Consider the following 19,576-nt stretch of genomic DNA (forward strand, 5'->3'; position numbering starts at 1 on the left):
TTTTCAGAGTCCTTTTTCTCAAAGAAGAGATAAAATAGATAAAATAAGTTGTAAGCACTGGTCAGGGAGTCGTAACTCTCGACCTCTCAATTGAATACCACATGAATGCTACACCCCATACTACAACAAACAAAACAAATAGTGCCTAATTACCTCCTGTGTTTCCAACCCTGATAAGTTGCCCCTTCAGGTTAGAGAGGAAGAGATTGGAGGCAAGATGAAGGTCCTCTATCACCAACCAACCGTCTTTGTCAGCGATCGCGTCTATCGCCATGGCAACCTGATGCTCCGTGCCTTCGTTGATGGCGATTCGCTCGTACGGAATGCTCTTTTTCTAAATCATGAAAATAATCATTAAGGAAGAAATGGTTAGAGTTTAATGATTTTGTGCAATTCACGAGCAAAACTCAAATATTCTCTCTTGAAAGAAGTACATATGTTTACTGAAATGCTTATACTTGGGCCAAAAGACAAATTTGATAAAGTTTACATGAACTTCATAGAAGTGCATGACCAATGAAAACTCCTACATTCAACAAACTGACAGTACATGTGTACTCCATATTATCTGCTGAGACCAAAAGGTGCATTATCTCTATGATTAGTAAAGTATATGAGTTAATGTCTATCTGCCTCTCAAAAGACATTTGTGAAATCAGAGTAACAAGGAAGACTTACAAACATGTACGAAAGGTAATATGGTACATGAGAGAAAATGAATATTCATGATACGATCAAAGGCAGTTCAGACTAAATTAAATTTAAGAGCAGGGACAGAAGTAAAAAGAAACGATAAAGTATCTCAATGGCAACACGATCAGGGCCCCCTCTTATAAAGAGTTGCGATTGATCCAAATCAATTGCAAGTCCTCCAATCAATCTCAACTTTGCAGTCTCCAACATGTATCTCTTATGTACATAGTTGCAGTTGATATCAACTCTTTGTAAGATGGGGTCCAGGACAAGATTACATTCACTGCACCCCTACCTGTGCATACGTCTGCAGGATATCGACTGGCCTTGTGCTAGACTTGAGCTCACTGGGTAGCCTCTTGTTCCCTCCCGCTGGCGACGGCGGCATCAAGACCATAACCGCCAGGGAGCGGGTAGCGCTACCCAGAATGCTTCCGACGGCAGACGGCAGGGGCTTGACGCAGGTCAAGTGGCGCTGGACGTAACGAGAGGCGGCGGCGGGGAACCGGTCAGGGCGGAGCAGACGCAGGAGGATGAGCTGGTGGAACTCGTTGAGACTGCCGAGGTCGGGACTGCTCTGGGGGGAAGTCTGGCCCTGCTCGTCTACTGGACGCTCTTCACCTTTATACAAACAAAATAAAGATGTTATATAATCAAAAACAGTTCTATGCCAGAAATCTAAGAATACATGTAGGTAAAACATCAAACAGCAATTAAGAGCTGATTTCCATATTGGTCAGCCATAGTCAGAGATGCCAACCTCTTAACACCATCCTAATAAATCGGGTTTTCACGAAAACCCGACATTACCACTGGCCTGTTGGCCCCGGGCCAGTAAAATGTCAGAAAAATGTTTTATTGGTAAGAACGGTCAAGTAATTTGTTTGCTATAATGAATATTGTAAAGCAAAGTTTCTGTCAGGGTTGCAGGGGGTTTACTTGTACATGTTTTTTTGAAAGATGAAAAATTGTATTTCATGAGGCGATATTGTATTATCGTATTTCACTCTTATTATCGTACAAATACAATATTGGCATCTCTGCATAGTAAATGTACGTGTATTCCCTAATGACTCCTTGAATTTTCCCAAGGCTCACCTGTAGCTGGTCTAAGAGGCAGCGCAAGCCTCTCTGGCTCCGACGATTGATACCACTCTTCCCATTTCTCAGGCATCTCTGCCATCTGGATGCAGAGGGAGTCCAGGGGACCGGGGAGGACCGAGATGGCAAGGATGTCCTCCCATTTGTCGGGAGGGAGGAAGGTGGGGGGCGGGGCGTCGCATCCGAAGTCAAGCAGGGTCAGCTCCATGGTGCCCAGTCCAGGGTTACCTGTAATGTGTGTTAAAATTTACCATTTACACGCTACCCAGAACAAAATCAATGTGTTCATCTTTTAACTTTATCTTTCCTTTTTAATAAATAAGAGACAAAACTGTTCATTTTTTTTTACATTTCATATAACTTAGAGCCCAACAAACATTTTGGAGTATAGGAGCAGCTGAAGTTTGACTCCAAGTCATGAAAAGCAATCAATCTCCCTGCATTTACAGTTGATAAAATAATACGGTGATCTTCATCATCATCATCATCACCATTATCGTCATCATCAACAGCAGCATCATTTATTCAAGTCAGCATTTTCCGTCATAGGAGGGCCTTTCGCACCAAGATGAAACTTGATCCCTCCCTCCACTTCTTCTTGTCTCATGCATTAAAAAAAACATAGCACATACATGCATACATGCTTTTCCTAGATATTATATTGTGTCAAAATAGACTCCCCAGATAGCATAAAGAACACCCAAATGACCAATATAATAATACTGAACCAGAGCATGCAGGAATGTAACAAATAATTGAACAATAACCATGCAATGATTATTCAAATTAAAGAAAAAATATAATACAGTGGAACCTCGTTATAACAAAACACCTATAGGTCCAAGGAGTTACTTTGTTATATCAACACATTAATAAAATTACTTGTGCATTTCACAAAAGAAAATTTAATTTCAAGAATGAAGGCAAGCTTTTTGGGGTTCAAACATATTAGTATGATGTCAAAATTTGAACAGCCTACGGAACTGGACGAGTTAGAATCGTGTTATATCAGTTATGCAAAACAATTTGGGAACGGCAATTTAATTGTCAGTATGTTATAATTAGAGGTGTTATAACAAAGTTGATTATAATAAGGTTCCACTGGAAAAGAAAAAAATTCCATTAGTCCCACCTGTTTGGAATCGTGTTTGTGAGTGCAAATTGCATAAGTCATTCAGGACAGTGTTGCGTTTAGTAGAAGGCATTCGACCTGATCATTGTCAAAAGTTGGGTACAATTTGATGCAAGAAAATAAAACATGATGAAAGAAAAGAATCATGAAGCATTCATTAGAAGTGATGATGAATATAGCAAATGTGCAGAAAAGATTTAATTAATCAATAATTTTGTTAATTGATAGTTACAATGTATACAGTATATTGCTTGAAATAAAGATACCCTAACAGAAAGTCCCACGAAATTCTATGGAATACTACATGCAGTGATGCGTGACACAGTGTGAGAGTATCCACTTTATTTCAAGCAATACTTTATGTTGGTGATTGTGTCAAAAACATGCATTTAATCAAGACAATTAAGTTATACATTAAATATAATTGAATGGAAAGAAAAGAGACCCAAGCTTAGCATGAAAGAATGAATTTTGTCGAGAACTTGGATTGCCCTTGTAACTATTGAATAAGATTAAGTAAAATTTTATTTTTACCGAAAGTTAATTGTCGTCTGAAGAATTTTCTAAAATCTAGTTTCATATGTGAAAAGAAACCTCTTGTGCATACAATATGCAGAGAAAACTGAGAAAGGCATTCAGCTAATGAATGGGCCTATATGATTTTTTTTTCTTCAATTGTTTGCTTAGTTTGAAATAGAAATTCAAAAGCTGAGTGACTGCTCCAGAATAAAAGAATTTCAACATTTAACTAGTCTAATATGATTTTTAATATTAATAGCAAGAGCTAGCAATTTTTCTTTCTGATGAATATAACACAATCCAAACTTTAACATCCTTATAATTGCTCAAGCCTCTTTTCCTTGATGAAAAAATGACAATATCAGATTATTCACTCAATAAAGATTAGATGAAACTCTGGTTATTTCAAAATTTTAACAGGAAAATTATGTAAATAAACAGAGTTAACCTGAGTTTAAATTTGCAAATTATCAACGAAAGTGACAATGAACAACAAACAGATAAAAACAAAGGGTTTTGAAACAACACTCAGTGCAAAATAACATTTAAAACAGTCAACTACTAATACATGCATTTCAAGCTTTTCAACACATGCTATCTTTCTATCTACTGTTTTTCATTTCAGGGGGTAGCTACAGGGCGTTCATCTGAATTCTACAGCAAATCTGTTAAATTCTAAGCTTTCCATTTACAATAAATCGCTATTTCACATGCAGCTAACATCTACCCAGCATCTACATTTCCAGAAATTTGTTTTGGAAAACTTTATGCTATCATGAAATTGGACAATTGCTATGTAATTTTGTAGCTGTAAGCCACAAAAATAAAAGAGGCGAGAGGGCATTCTCATTACATTACTAAATAAACTTAAGTCCTTTCTTGCACCAGGTTTTAGAATTTTTAAAGGCAGTTTATCTAAACTTCCAAAAGGGGACTTGAGAGTATTGTGGTGTCAGGAAACATTCAACACAAACACAGAAAAATACATCACCAAGTACATTTAGAAAAGAGAGAGAGAGAGCTACGAAAGGGTATGGTTGATAGGGAGAGGTGAATGGGAGGAGAGGAGAGGGAGAAGAGGTGAGGGAGAAGAGGGGGAGGGATTGGGAGAGATAGAAGGGAAGGGGGAGTGGCAAGGGTTTGAAAGGAGTCCAAAGGAATGGGAAGGGTGGAGTGAGGATGATTTGAAAGGAGGGAGTGAGATGAAAAGGGAACGTTGGATCCTACCTTGTAGGAGCAGAGCTAGCTCTTCTTCAGAGAAGATGTTTGCTGTCTCATACTGGATATTGATGCAGAGCAGGGTGGCAAACAGGAGACGGTGCTCATCGTACAGGCTCCTAAAGTTTTAATCAGGACAATTATAACCATTACAGAGGCATCTCTTCATCACACACATGTCAGTAAATTGCTTTCAAAACAAAACATCTGATGAGCAGTTTCTAAAACCTACTTCTACACATTACCTCTATTTCAAAACTTCTTAGCATAGCAATGGTGAAACTTTTTGTTTAAGATTTTATCTTTTTAGGGGTGGTAATTTGATGTAAACAATGGGCCATTTGTCGGCTTCAGGAACTATTGTGGGCCGATAGCCCACGAGCATTAATTCTCTATAAAACAATAGGGGATATGGCCCGTCTAGCTTTAGGCAGATGATAGGAATACGCTCCTTTCTTGCAGCCATATGTTTCCTGTGCTGACATTGAAGTTAAAATTTTAACTGAACTTGTCTGGGTTATCACTATTGTACATTTCCACATGTTTCCCAATTCAGCTTAAAAAGCCAGGTACAGTCCATACAAACAATCACAACCATTTCCAGTAATTTCCCATTCTTTGGCCCTGTATTAAAAACAGCTACGATGGATTAAAGTTGATCACACAATGATATCAATCACAATCAAGTAATGTTTTAGCAGTTTGTAAGTTTGCGATTGATTGGGGGACTTGCAGCCAATCCAGATCAATCGCAACTCTTTCCAAGACAGGGTCCTGATAATCCATCTACTTACAAAAAGCAAAAAGAACAAATTTCAAAAATGTTTGAACAATAATTTATATCATATATGTACAATAAAAATAAAAGAGGACCTAACATTGAGCCATGAGGGACTCCACACGTGACTTGCATCAGTCGGATAAAACATGGTTATATACAACTACTTACTGTCTAACATTCTGGAATACTGTCTGTGTGAGGCAGTCGACAAGCTGTTTGACCTGGTTAGCAGAGAGGTTGGTGTATTCCAAGCCTCCTGAAGGGAAGGTTGGTACATCAGGAATCACTATGTCTGGGACTGACGTGCCGGCAGGGCCTTCAGTGCTGTCTTCGTCTTCCTCAGCGGCTGATTCTGGGTCAAAAGGAAAGAAGAGAAAATGAAATGGAAAATTTGAGTTTATTGGTTTCATATTTCACATGCAGATACAATACAGATAACCAAATATACATGAAATACATATTGTTTCATCATTTAAAAAAAATGATTATTGTAATTGACAAATAAATCAGACTACAAAGTTACATATCATCAAATTTGTTTGACAACTATTATCATTTAAAGGAAACCCAGAAAAGAAAAGCACAAAACTGTGAAATGTGCAGGAACTTATAGAAAAGCATAGCTTGTAAAGAATAGGTTCCTGGGAGACTTGCCATCAATTCATAAAATAGTTTTAAAATGTATGTGCAAACTAGCTGCCAATTGCTGTTTACTCTTTCTCCTATCTTTCTCTCTCTCTCTCTTTCTCTCTCTCTGTCTCTCTCTCTCTCTCTCTCTCCCTCTCTCTCTGTCTTTCTCTCTCTTTCTCTCCTCCCACACCTCACAATCACCAACATACTTCTTACCCATACCTGCCAACCTTTCATAGCAAAAATTAGGAATCCCTCTCAAGGCAAAATTAGGAATACAGTCTATTTTGTATATTTCAGAAAAGGGGAGGAATCTAGAGTTCAAAACAATAGCTTGAAGGTCAAAAAAGGGAATTTTCCCCAAAAAATAGGAGTGGTTGGCAGCTATGATTACCTGCTCCGGCCTCCTGCCCCTCTCCTCCTCCATCAGGGATGGTAATCTTCTTCTCAGAGATGCGTGTCGAGGCGCTACTAAGCCTGGGAGGTGGAGCCACTTTACCATGACGAGGATCATCTTCATCATCACTTCCAGTTGCAGCCTACCATCAACAAAAGAAGAAGCATATATTTGTATTTCTGATTATTGCTCTCCGTATTTACAAAGTATCTGACTGTGTTTTCAAAGAATTAACAGGCATTCTAATTAGAGAATAAAAATAAATCTAGTGCAATGTGCAATGATATTGCTTTCAGATGTGAGCTCTTAATAGACCAGTTCACAACAACATTAAAATTTTATTCATGCCACACTCTACTGCAATACTAACCTATGAATACCTTCCAGTTTGGAAGGGTCTTTCCCAGCATAGCAACAAAATATTTGTGCAATATGAATTAAGACAAGATGAATCACTGCCACATTTAGTAACGATTAATGTGTGAATTAGTCTCTTAGGCTTCATGATTTTCTCAAATATTTGAAGTATGCGTAAATCTGCGACTACAATATTGATGACGCGCTATTACTTACATCATGCCAGTCTTCCTCCTGGGCTACTTCTGGGGGCAGTTCCTCTCCCACTGCTTGATCAAACATCCAAAGAAACATAGGCAGCGAGACCCTATACTCCCTTTGCATGCCCTGGAGGCTCTGCACCACGGAGTACAGCATCGCGCCCCTCTTGGACACCGGCAGCAGCTGGTCCCTGATGCGCTCCAGCTGGAAGAGGGCCTGCTCCGCGGCCTCCAGACGGGCAAAGACGGTCTCCTTGTGGTCGACGATGGAGGACACGTACTCAGTGTGGGTGGTGATCTCCTGGGAGGAGACCTCACCCTCGAGGACTTGGAGGAGCTTGTCTTCCAGGAACTGGATAGGATAATAATAATGATATTAGGCATTTCTATAGCGCTGTCTATCTAGAAATTCTTTTCAAAGGCGCATTTATCATCACCCCGGCTTTAGCCTAGTTGCCGTATACAGCGCTCCAGCATTTTAAGGAATTAATTCCTGCCAGGTACCCATTTACCTCACCTGGGTCGAGTGTGGCAAATAAAGATTAATGCCTTGCCAATACAAAGGACATTAGTGCCATATCAGGGATTGAACCACGACCTTTGAATTTCAAGTCAAGTGCTTAAACCACTCCAATACGACACTTTGAAAAGAATATTACTGTTATCGGTTGAGTCAAACTGGTATGGAAAGATAACACCAAATATGCAGGTAGAGGTGTTGTGGTCTAGTGGTAAAGTATTTGGACTCTGGACCACAAGGTACAGGGTTCAAATCCCTGCCACAATTTACAGCAGGATATTAATCTAGATTTTATGCTAATAGCCATGTGGTCTAATTTCCATTTGGACTAATCTCATATAAGTCTACTACCCATTAGATCTATTGCTCATTACATCTAATAACCAGTTAGTCTAATTCCCAGTTTGTCTAATGCCCATTTTGTCTACTATCTATAAAGTCTAATAACGATCAGATGAATATAATTTATGATTAAATGAGTATTAGACCATATAGATTGTAGATGAAATGGGCATTAGACAAACTGGAAATTAAAACGACTAGAAACTAGACTAAATGAAAACCAATTGGTTAGTACACGTACTGGTTGTAGACCAAACAGCACTAAACCTGCCAATCTTACCTGTAAGGTTTCCTTGTGTTGCTGAATAGCTCTCAACACCTTCTTCTTCTCCAAGTACAGCATGGGCATGACTCTGGCGAACGCTCTATCCAGAAGCTCTTCTCGTAGCATCTCAGGAGAGGCGTTGTAGTTGATCATGGTCGTCGCTGACGCCGTTCTGGCGCTGAAGTTGGGGTACATGTTGGTGGTAGCCATGGTGACACGGAAGTTCTCGTGACCGAGTAACCTGCGTCCGCAGTATTTGATGAGACGAGCGTCTATAGTGTTGGGAATGTGATAAATGAATGATGAACTCAGTCATTGATGGACAGTTTGTTGACATGTGGATACATATCAAAATCAAGAAGACCAATGGGGGTAATCCTTATTTACTTGAACAGTTACAGATTAAGTGAGCAAAAGTTCTCATAACAGAGCAGTCTGCATCCACATTATTTGAAGAGAACATTTATGGTAGTGGAAATGTGATATTAAAATATTAAAATTTGATATTGCAGGAAGGCTTGTTGATACCTTCTTGATACAGATCATTCACCAAATTTCCCTGTTTTGGAAGGGCTATATAGACATGCAGTGTTCAACCCACTTCCTAAAACCCTTGTTTTCTGTAGAGCCCATTTCATTTTCAAAGAATTTAGTACAGGTTGTTTTTGTGAACAACTTTTTCTCTTCTTTTTCATGACCTAATGAAAAGTGCAGACTTTGACCCTACACTTCACTGTAACAATATCAATCCTTAATGTTTATACATACAATGCTATTGAGCTGAGGTTGGTCAAAAGTGCCTTCATCGATAACTTAATAAATGCATGTTTATTTCTATCACAGACAAAATCCATCATACCAACACTTGATTTATTTATTAACTTATTTTCCGCTATGAAAATACAGAATGAAATATCGCAGTATAGGAATTCACTCTTTAACCCTTCTTTGACCTACCTCCACTACCGCCCTCTTCAGTGCCATGGTTGGCATGGTGGATGAGGGGAGCTGACATGGAATCCACACAGTCTACACTGTTCATCATCAACAGAGGGCGCCCTCCTAGAATGGCCTTCTCTATACGCACCACCATGGATGGGTCGAACCTGATCCAGTAGATAGGTAGCAGATTGTTATTTCTTAAAATAATTTCTAAGAATACATTTGAATAAGCGAATTTCAATTCCAAAGACAGTTTACAGACTAGAATAAGCTCTACAAGACATTTACATCCTACAATTGATGTTCATGAAGAAATGAATTCTTCTAAATATGTGAGTTGAGGTGAAAGATGTTTAAAGTCTTAATTTATCTAATATACCACTGTCACAACACATCAAACACTATTAAAACTAAACCATCCTGGATTACCATAAAATAGAGCTGTAAAATACAGAAAAATTTAGTAATAAATTTACTGATAATAAACCTCACCTGTCATTACAAAGTAGATGTAGATTTAGATACAATAACAAAAATTCTTAATATAAATTAACCTTAATTTTCTCTAAAGGCAAGAATTAGCATGTTTAAATGTATAGATTCATAGGTGGCTTCTTGGTGGAAAAAGTATCATTGACATCATAGAAAACACAATAAGGTACGCACATTTCAAGCAAAACAAAACAAGAGCACTTGATATAAAGACCTACCCAATCTTGTTTTCCACATGGCTATGGGCAAGCATTGCAATGGAAATCAGTCAAACAAAATATGTCAGATATGAATTTTTCAAAAATACAGTGCATTACGTACGAGCCAACATAAGCTTTAACAATTACCTACTATAAATGAGCATTTAAAAAAATTATTTAAAAAATCTTGTTTTGCATACTGTAAAGTAGTTGTATACAGTATATGTGAGATGTCCAAATTGAAGAATTAAAAAAAAAAGCTAGTGAAGCTACGATTACTTTGTTTGTATTATCTGTAGTATAAATCATGAAGTGTATAATATGGTTCATCATGATGTCTAATTGGTATGCATTTGTATACCGTAAGTACAATTACAAAATACTCAATAATATGCACAATGTATACAACTTTGAAAAGGATAATGTGTATGATAATAAAGTTTGGAAAAACACACTACATGACTTATATTGTATATTTTGCCATCAAACCAAGCTAATTATACAGGGGAATGGGACACTGCATTATATCGTGAAGTCTCATTCGATTACAGTTTTTTCATGAAATATTACAAATAAATAACTGAATCTCTATAATGGGTCATACAATATGATGCACATGCAAATCGCCCAGGTGCAGGCGTTGAGAAAAATCATTCAAGCAGACAACTACATTTTACAAAATCAAACTTTCTAATTTGAAAAGGGAATTTCAATGTTATAAACAGCATGCTGAGGCATTCAAGGTGCAGAGTGAGTCTAAACTATCGGTATTGTGCAGGAGGCCATTGTGTTCTAGGGTGCTTGTTATTGTAAAACGTGCATGAATCAAATAAGCATGTCCACACTAGCTTGGGGTGGGGTAAGGGGAGGGACAGAGAAAGGACATAGGGGAAGAGGGGAGGTGGTAACAATAGGAAAAGGGAGAGATGGGGAGGGGGGTGAGAAGGAGGATAACAAGGTAGAAGCTTAAAAAGGAGAAAGGAATCACTCTCAATTCGTTTTTTAAAGTCATGTGTGCAAAATGGTATGAACAGGCACGATTTGCAGGTCACACAAAAATGGTTATTTGAAAATTAAAGCCTCACTGAAATACAGCTCACATTCTGACAAAACAGGATATACATATGGTCACATGTACATCATGGAGGTGGCTATTTTTCCCCTAATTTCTGTACCAGGATCTTACTTCTAAACTTATGAAAAATATGAGTTTCCTAAAAGGTATAGAATGTGTAGATGGCATCTAAACTAATGAAGTGCAGATGTTGCATAATAAATCGCTGATGATGTGTGGTTGCTTATGCTACTAATATTCATGAAGTGTGAGTTCTAATATGAATTAGACTTTTAATAGGCTCTGATGATTTATTCAAAAGTTTGTGTGGCTTGAACAACACTATTTCAGTTAATGCTTGTAGTATAAAAATGTCTTCTGTATAACTACAATGAAACTCATGAACTGAAAATGAGTGATAGCGTTTCATTAAAATTACACTTCTTCCCTGTGTTTTTACTGAAGGAATATCTAGCATATTCTTTCAAGAAGAAAACAAATAGAACTTCAGCTAACTGTAGCTTTTAAGACATCAGTATTTCACAATACTTCTTCAAGATGTCCAATAACTGTGATTTAAATGTATTACCGGTACATAATTTCATAATCCCATAATGCTTTAGAATGTCTGTTTTTGTTAAAAATGAAATGGGCTAGCTGTCAGTTGTGAGTACTATGAGAGAGTGATATGCGTAAGATATGTTAGTTCATGCATTGGCATCTTTTAAGCCAGTAATATTTTACAATAATGCTTCAAGAGGATTTCCAAAGACTTTTAAAAAAGCATGGTATTTCATTGTCCAGTCCAAAATTCTTTAAAATGTATCTTTTTTTTTCTTTTTTTAATGATTTTTTCTCAGTCTATGTAAGTTTTGAGTTCTACAAGAAAGTGAGATGAATGATTAAGATGTATGAGTGAGATATATTAGTTCATGCAATGGCATGCAAAGAGATCTTACAATTCAAATGTGTCTTTAGAATACACATGGATTTGTTGATGTCTCCTATAAACAAAACAGGACCAATGATAATTAGAGATATAAAAATTTAGAAAGAAAAGTTACTTAATATCAATTACATTGAAACTGATAATGTTAAAAAGAGAGATAATGATTTATAAATAATATTAATTACATGTAAATATCAATTATTATATTGTATTTGATAATGATGATTAAAGAGCAATCCAAACTTTGTAATAACTTCGTTTGAATGAAGGCTTAAACTAGATGGAATTCGACTGCGCGCAGTCGAAAATGATGCCTCCGTTATAGAGCAATTTTACAAACCAAAACAGAAAAAAAAAATTGAATTCACGTTCAATGGTAATCCATTGACAGGTTCTCAGAATATTGTGATTACAAGCAATATCTCATATACATATATGACCCTTTGATCTTTGACCTCATGACCATAAAATCTACTCAGTTCATTGGCTCTGCAAGATGTTCTGAGTTAAATAGTAATCCATCTGTCAGTTCTAATGAGAATGCGTTCACAAGCTATTTTTGCATACATAATGGGCCCATGACCTTTGACCTTTGACCTTATGAACCAAGAATCTACTCAGTTCATTGGCTCTGCAAGTAACAAACATGACCTAATTTTGGCATGAATCCATCAATCGGTTCTTGAGATAACGCGATCACAAGCTGTTTTTGCATTCATAATGTGCGCTGTGGCTTTTGACCTTTGACCTACGTGCTCCAAAATCTAATCAGATTGTCTTCCTATGGTGATACACACTATCATTAAGTTTGAAGTTTAAATCTCCAGTGGTTCTTGAGATATTATGATAACAATCTCAATGTATGGAATTTCATAAGTTGACCTCTGTGACCCTTGACCTTTGACCTACGTGCTCCAAAATCTACTCAGATCGTCTTCCTATGGTGATACATACTATCCTTAAGTTTGAAGTTTTTACATCTCCAGTGGTTCTTGAGATATCATGATAACAATCTCAATGTATGGAATTTCATAAGTTGACCTCTATGACCCTTGACCTTTGACCTACATGCTCCAAAATGTAATCAGATTGTTTTCCTATAGTGATACACACTATCACTAAGTTTGAAGTTTAAATCTCCAGTGGTTCTTGAGATATCATGATACAATCTCAATGTATGGAATTTCATAAGTTGACCTCTGTGACCCTTGACCTTTGACATACGTGCTCCAAAATCTAATCAGATCGTCTTCCTATGGTGATACATACTATCCTTAAGTTTGAAGTTTAAATCTCAAATGGTTCTTGAGATATCGCGCTAACAAACTCAATACAAGGAATTTCATAAGTTGACCTCTGTGACCTGTGACCTTTGACCTACGTACTCCAAAATCTAATCAGATCGTCTTCCTATGGTGATAAATACTATTCCCGAGTCTTAAGTTTAAATCTTTAATGGTTCTTGAGATATTGTGATAACGGTCAAACGGGACGGACGGACGGACGGACGGACGGACGGACGTACGGACGTACGGACGGACGGACGTACGGACGGACAACCCGAAAACATGATGCCTCCGGCACCACCTTCGGTGGCGGAGGCATAAAAAATATGAGAAACAGAATCCAAAAGTTTGAAGTAAATCGAACCAATAATAAGAGAGTTGTAACATTTCCAACAATCTCATTACAAGCTTCTAATTTTCCACAAATGAAAACAAATTTGGAATGGCTTCCTTTCATTCCCCCCCCCCCTTTTTTTGGGGGGGGGGGGAGGAGGTCAAGTTCAACTTCATATTCAATAAGTACTCAAATATTTAATTAAAAGTGCCCTTCTTGACCCAGAGCTCCTTCTACACCGTGCATACTGTACGTTTAATGCCCACTACCGACAAAACAATACACCAACACAACACCAAATATGTCACATAACTCAAATTATATACACCCCTTTACCAGCACAATCCTAAATCCAAATCAATTCAAAGTTAGAAAAGTACATTCATGAAAAAAGAGAAATCATATTTATGAATTCTGAAACTTACCATCTAACGAAGTCAATGACAAATAGAACATGCATGAACAAGATGAAGGGGAAAAAAAGAAGTGGTATTACAACTTTTTATAAACTGGCAGTGATAAAATACAAGCATATAGTATTATATATTCTCTAGCAAGACTAATTTTGGGACACAAAATGCATCTAGGTTTCAGAACATTGTGTAGAGAGCAGTGTATTTCTACACATCAAAAATATACTTTCTAAATATCTAAATGTGCAGACTTTATGGTCTAACTACATGTACTTCCCTTCTGCAACTTTGTTTTCTTTCTTTCTATCTACAAGGCAATTTGCTTCTCTCTTTTTACAAGGTAATTTTGCTTCTGTCCATTTACATGGCAATTTGGCTTGTCTACAAGAAACTCTCCAACTTCCTCTACAAAACTTAAAAACACATGGGGATCTATGCAATTTTCTACAGGGTCTACATGAAAAGGTTTTAAGTGCAATCCCCTACATCTAAATTTGTCTATACAGTACACTCTTATAGGGAGCAAATAATTGAACAATGCATGATGAACCCAATGGGCAGCTCTTTTGGCAATACAGCACAGATACTGAAACTATCAAAGACAAGATGTTCAGAATTAAACAGACTATGGCATACAGTATTGCTTGCAGTTAAGTATACACCCTCACAGCAAGTCACTCCAAAGTCTATGGAATAATACATTCAGAAACGCGTGACCCAGTAGGAGAGTGTCTACTTTATATCGATCAATACTTTATCTTGTACTAATGCGTACTTTGGAAGATGCGAGGCGAGCAATTTGACGAGAGAATAAAGGATGCTGGTCTGCTTACCTTGTCTGCATATCAATGTTCACAAGTCTTTCCTGGTAGATCATTCTTCGTAACCAACGCACTCCCTCCATGTCAGGGTCAATCAGGTACGGAGGTCGTTGCCATGACGACTTCTGGATGGCAAGGTTCTCCATCTGTCTCAAGCTAAGGCCTAGATGGACAAAAAACAAATAAGTTTTGATTATGTTACACCAAAAAGGAATCAAGATATATCTAGATGTCAACTTTCATTTTCATCTTTACTCTTATACTGTATTGTTTTATTATTAGATCTAAGGTAGATGTAAACACAGCCAAACTAATGCATTGAAAAATACAATAGGTTCCATTGGCATGTTCACGAATCTCTCCGACTGCTGCTTGGCTGGTGGTTTAAACTATTACAGATTGTTTTTATTATCTATACTGTAAAATCATACTCCAATGATCTTGAGTAGATGTAAACACAGCCTAAATAACTCATTAAGAAATAAACTAGGTCTCATGTTCATATACACATTTCTCTCCAACTGCTGCTTGGCTGGTGATTTAAAATATTACAGATTGTTTTTATTACCTGTCCTGTAAAAACATACTTCAATGATCTTGAATAGATGTAAACACAGCCTAAAAAATATTAAGAATGTGCCCTTCATCCCACAGTCTTGTACATACATCTCCTTAACAGCATACATTCTGTTTTAATAGTAACATGAAACCTGCCTATTAAGATTACCCAAGGGAGACAAGAAAAGTGATCTTTGTAGACAGGTGGTCTTTCTATACAGGTGGTCCCTAAAGCAGGTTCGACTGTATCAACAAATAAGAAACTGACATAACAAGATATGCACACTGATGACAAGTAAGAACACAGCCCCCAAAATGTATTCAGACTTACCTTTAGTTCCCCAGTCGTGTACACACTTCTCTCCCACCAGCAGTTTGATGAGTGACTGGACGTAGCGCTGGTACTCTGCGCTCCCTATCTGAGGGAATGCATCTACATCGTAAGCATGCTGGCTTTCTGCGATCTCACTGAGAGCTGTGAAGCCTCGCGGGGGTTCCTCTGCAGCCGGTGCTGCGGGCTGCTCGTTACGTGGGGTGTCTTGGCCCTCTGTAAGAGGAAAGCAAAATGAAAACCAATTATGAAGAATGAATGTAGTCCCTTTCCTTCACAGAGCATGAAAACATTGGGATGAATAAGATACATTGGCTGATATGAGAGAAAAATTAACATATTAAAGTGGTAAAACTCTTGGTTGTATTTTCTCTCGCTCTCTGAGAACTTATGACTTCCTTCTTCTTCTGATTTTATGATGTTTTTCTAAATGCTTTCTGTTTGATATCTTTTTCTTTCGATCATCGGTAAATCTGAGCTTTAGTTAAAGATGACAGATATAAATCAAATATACACTTCTTGTACTCAAGTGTCGAACTATGGAACCCTTAGTGATGTGAAGAGGATCATTTTCCTCTGGGACTGTGCTCTTCTGCAAAATAGTCATAGCCAGGTTGACTTGGTCACTGACTAGGGGAGTGGTTCACAAAGACTAAGATCAACTGTAAGTTGGACTTAACCATGGCAGGCCGTTCATGCCACTGTTTGCTCTCACCATTTACTGGCATTGGTCTCTCAAGGGATGTACAAATAATGGTTACAAATCTGCAGAATTTACACTTTTTGATAGTTCATTATTGAAGGGAAAAATATTATCTAAAATCATAATGGTGAGTGCAACCAGTGGCATGAATGGCCTGCCATAGTTAAGTCCAATTTAAAGTTGATCTTAGTCTTTGTGAAACACACCCCTGACATTCTCATGGCATTTCATAATTGTATACTGTACCTTGTGTCTGAGATAGTAAGGCATTCATCTCCTCTTCTTTCTCCTTCATCTCTTGACTCTTCTCATCATCCTCTCCTCCTTCATCCCCTCCTTCCTCTTCCTTCTTCTCACCATCCTCTTCTCCTGTCTTTCCTTCATTCTCCGTCTGTCCTTCAATCTCTGTCTCTCCTTCGTTCACCGGCGTCTTGCTGTCATCTTCTTGGCGTTGCGCTGGAGTTCCTTCGCTGTCTCGCTGGCCGAAGTCTAATGGCGGGAGAGCGCTACCCATTCCGGTGTTGGCCCGGGTCTTGGGGGACGTATGGATGGCCCATTCAACAATCCAACCTATACAACACAAGATATGAATCCATATACATTTATTATCAAAAGCATACAATACATACATGCACAAGTACATTCCTCAGCACTAGTACTAATTTTATTTCTGAAAACAAAAGGGTACTCGTAATCACTTTCTTGTATTAAAGGGCCTCGTTGAATAAAACCTAAATTTTTGGTAACATTGCCATTATTCCATGAAGATCTTGATTTGAGTGGCTGTTGAGTGATGCTGCCATGGTAGATAACATGGACAGCAAAGTTGCCATCAATGGTCAGTTTTATGCAACGGTTCCTGTTAGTCCAATAAATGCAAGCTAAAAATTTGCAAACAGGAGGATTAAGTGACTATTCTCATGCTATAAAAACAAAATCAGAAGCCACTTTTATCCTAAGTACTACTATCAATTCTGCTAAGTAACGATACATTTCTAGAGCAAGATCTAAATCACTATATTTGTAATACAGAGTATTTGTGTATGTTCGAGGACATTTTGATGGGTGCCCAGCCCTTCGGAACTTGTCACTATGTCAAATAGATTCTACTTAAAATAATAATCCTCCTTTAAAAATTAGCACACCAGGGGGTTGTTTCAAAAAGCTGTTCGTAAAGTTACGCTTGACTTTACAAATGACTTGCATATGAAAAGCCAAATGGGAGGCTCAATCATTTTTAACTACATCAACCAAAGTTGAACTGTGCAGATGTAGACTAACATCCTTATTATAACAAACATTTTTAATGCAATGTCTATTTTTTGCCATAATTTATTTGAAGTTATTGGAAATATAGTAACACTTCGTTAAAACATCAGGAAAAACTTTGGGCATCCTATCTGGCACTTCATATTCAAGTCGTTCGTAAAGTCACGCGAAACTTTAGGAATAGCTTTATAAAACACCCCCCAGTTTTGATGTGGAAGAATTCACCTCCAATTGTCGGGTAAGAATGAAATGAGAATATCCTTACCTTTCATAGGATCTATGGCATCGATGACAAGAGGAACACCTCTCTCTTGAAGGCACAGCGGCCAATGGACCGTAAGAACCGATCGACGGAACTTGGGGTCGTAGGGTCCCAGGTAGGTCGTGAAGGCCCCTGCCATGGCAATGGCACCGGAGATGGCAAACTCTCGCTGGGGGAGGGACTGGCAGATCTGGAGGCAATGCTGATGCTCCATTGCTAGAATCTATGAGAATCAAATTTAGAAAATATGAGAAACGTTAAAACGAACAATAACAAAAACAGACACATATCCTCAAACAATAATGAAAGGAAGGATGGTGATCCCACATGTGCTCCTGCAACATTTGCTCTTGGCTATGATTGTAAAAGATAATTTAGGATAAGGGTTAGAGTTACATGTATGTACATATATAATGTTGGGTCAACAATTTAATTTTGGGATTTTACTACTTTTAGATATTGACCATCGAGAACTGCTGCTGGAGCATGATCACATTAAATAGCATCTGTACTGTTGGGAAATTGCTTGAGATCATTTTCACTATTAATAAATGGTACAATTAACTGTTGTTGTATGTACTGCTTTTCATGAGATATAAAACTAGGAGTTTGAAATGTTAATTCCCCAAATGGTAAGTACAAATATGTGACCTTTTAAACTTGATCTATAATAATAATAATAATCATAGGCATTTCTATAGTGCAGTCTATCTAGAAATTCTATTCCGAGGTGCATTAATTATTATCCCGACTTTAGCCTAGCTACCATTACAGCGCTCTAAAATTTCAAGGAATTAATTCCTGCCAGGTACCCATTTACCTCATCTGGGAGAGAAACATACTTAATAGGAAGTACTTATAAATGAAAGGTTGATCTAACATAACAAACTCACATGTCTGAATCTATTGGCAGTGTCCAGCTGTTTGGTCATCTTTCTGGACAAGTCTTCCTGGTCATTCTTGTCCACCGTGGCACTCTCGAAGCTGAGCGCAAGGTCCGTGAGTCTCTCCTCCAGAGCCTTCTTCTTGTTCTCCAGCATGGAGAGCTTGTGTTCCGCTTCCTCGATGGCCACTCTCGTCTCTTCAACCTTCCTGTGAAGCGGCTTCACCTTCGAGATCATCAGACGGTGATATCTAGAAGGCAGGTCAAAGGTCACAGTTAATAAAGCTTGATTCTCAATAGACCAGTATTAAAGTAGAGAAGACATCATGTCTTTTGCATTCATGCTGCTTCTTTTTTGTGCCACAGAATTTTGCTAAGACACTTAAGAGAGGTCATTATACCCCTCCCCCCCTCCCCCCACTCAGTGTATGCATGTTCCTTCTTTTTGAAAGCCCCCCTCCCCCCCCCCCCCTTCTCTGGTGTGAAAATCAAAAGTACCCCTTTACCTGAAATTTTGGGAAGACGCATGCGGTCCCCCCGACCACAGAATGGGGGGGGGGGGCCGGGCATTCCACACATCCAGGAGCTATTCTAACCTCATTTTCTTACAAGCACCAGCTACATATTCAGGAATGTTTTCACAAATAACTTAGTAATGACCAAGCTCAACTCACCTGCAGACCCCTCGTACCCAGTTACAGAGAGAGGCAGCAGCGGCGTTGTTGTTCTTCCTCAGCATGTTCTTGGCCTGGAAGGAGGACTTCTTAAGGTACGGTTCCACCAGGTTCAGAGTGGACTCCGGAAGCTCTGAGTCATCAAAGGAAGCAAGTTCCTCGTTGAATCTTGAATCATTGAACAGAAACGAGTACAGGACGTCATTTCATTTTACAATTAATTTTTGTAGATTAACGTAGGATACTATAA

The 19,576-nt window shown here is 38.1% G+C and overlaps 1 protein-coding gene across 1 annotated transcript in view; it reads right to left on the minus strand.

The window, feature by feature from the left end:
- LOC762758 (dynein heavy chain 9, axonemal) overlaps window positions 1-19,576 on the minus strand; it is a 110,988-nt gene that overhangs the window by 11,699 nt on the left and 79,713 nt on the right. Inside the window, exons 69-86 of the mRNA XM_030978704.1 lie at window positions 19,327-19,494; window positions 18,663-18,903; window positions 17,773-17,992; window positions 16,485-16,808; window positions 15,536-15,751; window positions 14,659-14,809; window positions 13,838-13,840; window positions 11,803-11,847; window positions 9,808-9,828; window positions 9,113-9,261; window positions 8,171-8,427; window positions 7,045-7,380; window positions 6,469-6,613; window positions 5,613-5,796; window positions 4,673-4,782; window positions 1,792-2,022; window positions 989-1,314; window positions 154-334 (exon numbers count right to left, since the gene is read on the minus strand). Of these exons, the coding sequence (XP_030834564.1) occupies window positions 154-334; window positions 989-1,314; window positions 1,792-2,022; window positions 4,673-4,782; window positions 5,613-5,796; window positions 6,469-6,613; window positions 7,045-7,380; window positions 8,171-8,427; window positions 9,113-9,261; window positions 9,808-9,828; window positions 11,803-11,847; window positions 13,838-13,840; window positions 14,659-14,809; window positions 15,536-15,751; window positions 16,485-16,808; window positions 17,773-17,992; window positions 18,663-18,903; window positions 19,327-19,494 (3,308 nt within the window). The remainder of the gene's footprint in view (window positions 1-153; window positions 335-988; window positions 1,315-1,791; window positions 2,023-4,672; window positions 4,783-5,612; window positions 5,797-6,468; window positions 6,614-7,044; window positions 7,381-8,170; window positions 8,428-9,112; window positions 9,262-9,807; window positions 9,829-11,802; window positions 11,848-13,837; window positions 13,841-14,658; window positions 14,810-15,535; window positions 15,752-16,484; window positions 16,809-17,772; window positions 17,993-18,662; window positions 18,904-19,326; window positions 19,495-19,576) is intronic.

This window comes from Strongylocentrotus purpuratus, unplaced genomic scaffold, assembly GCF_000002235.5.
Source record: "Strongylocentrotus purpuratus isolate Spur 01 unplaced genomic scaffold, Spur_5.0 spur5_scaffold_1, whole genome shotgun sequence".
Classification (NCBI taxonomy): domain Eukaryota; kingdom Metazoa; phylum Echinodermata; class Echinoidea; order Camarodonta; family Strongylocentrotidae; genus Strongylocentrotus; species Strongylocentrotus purpuratus.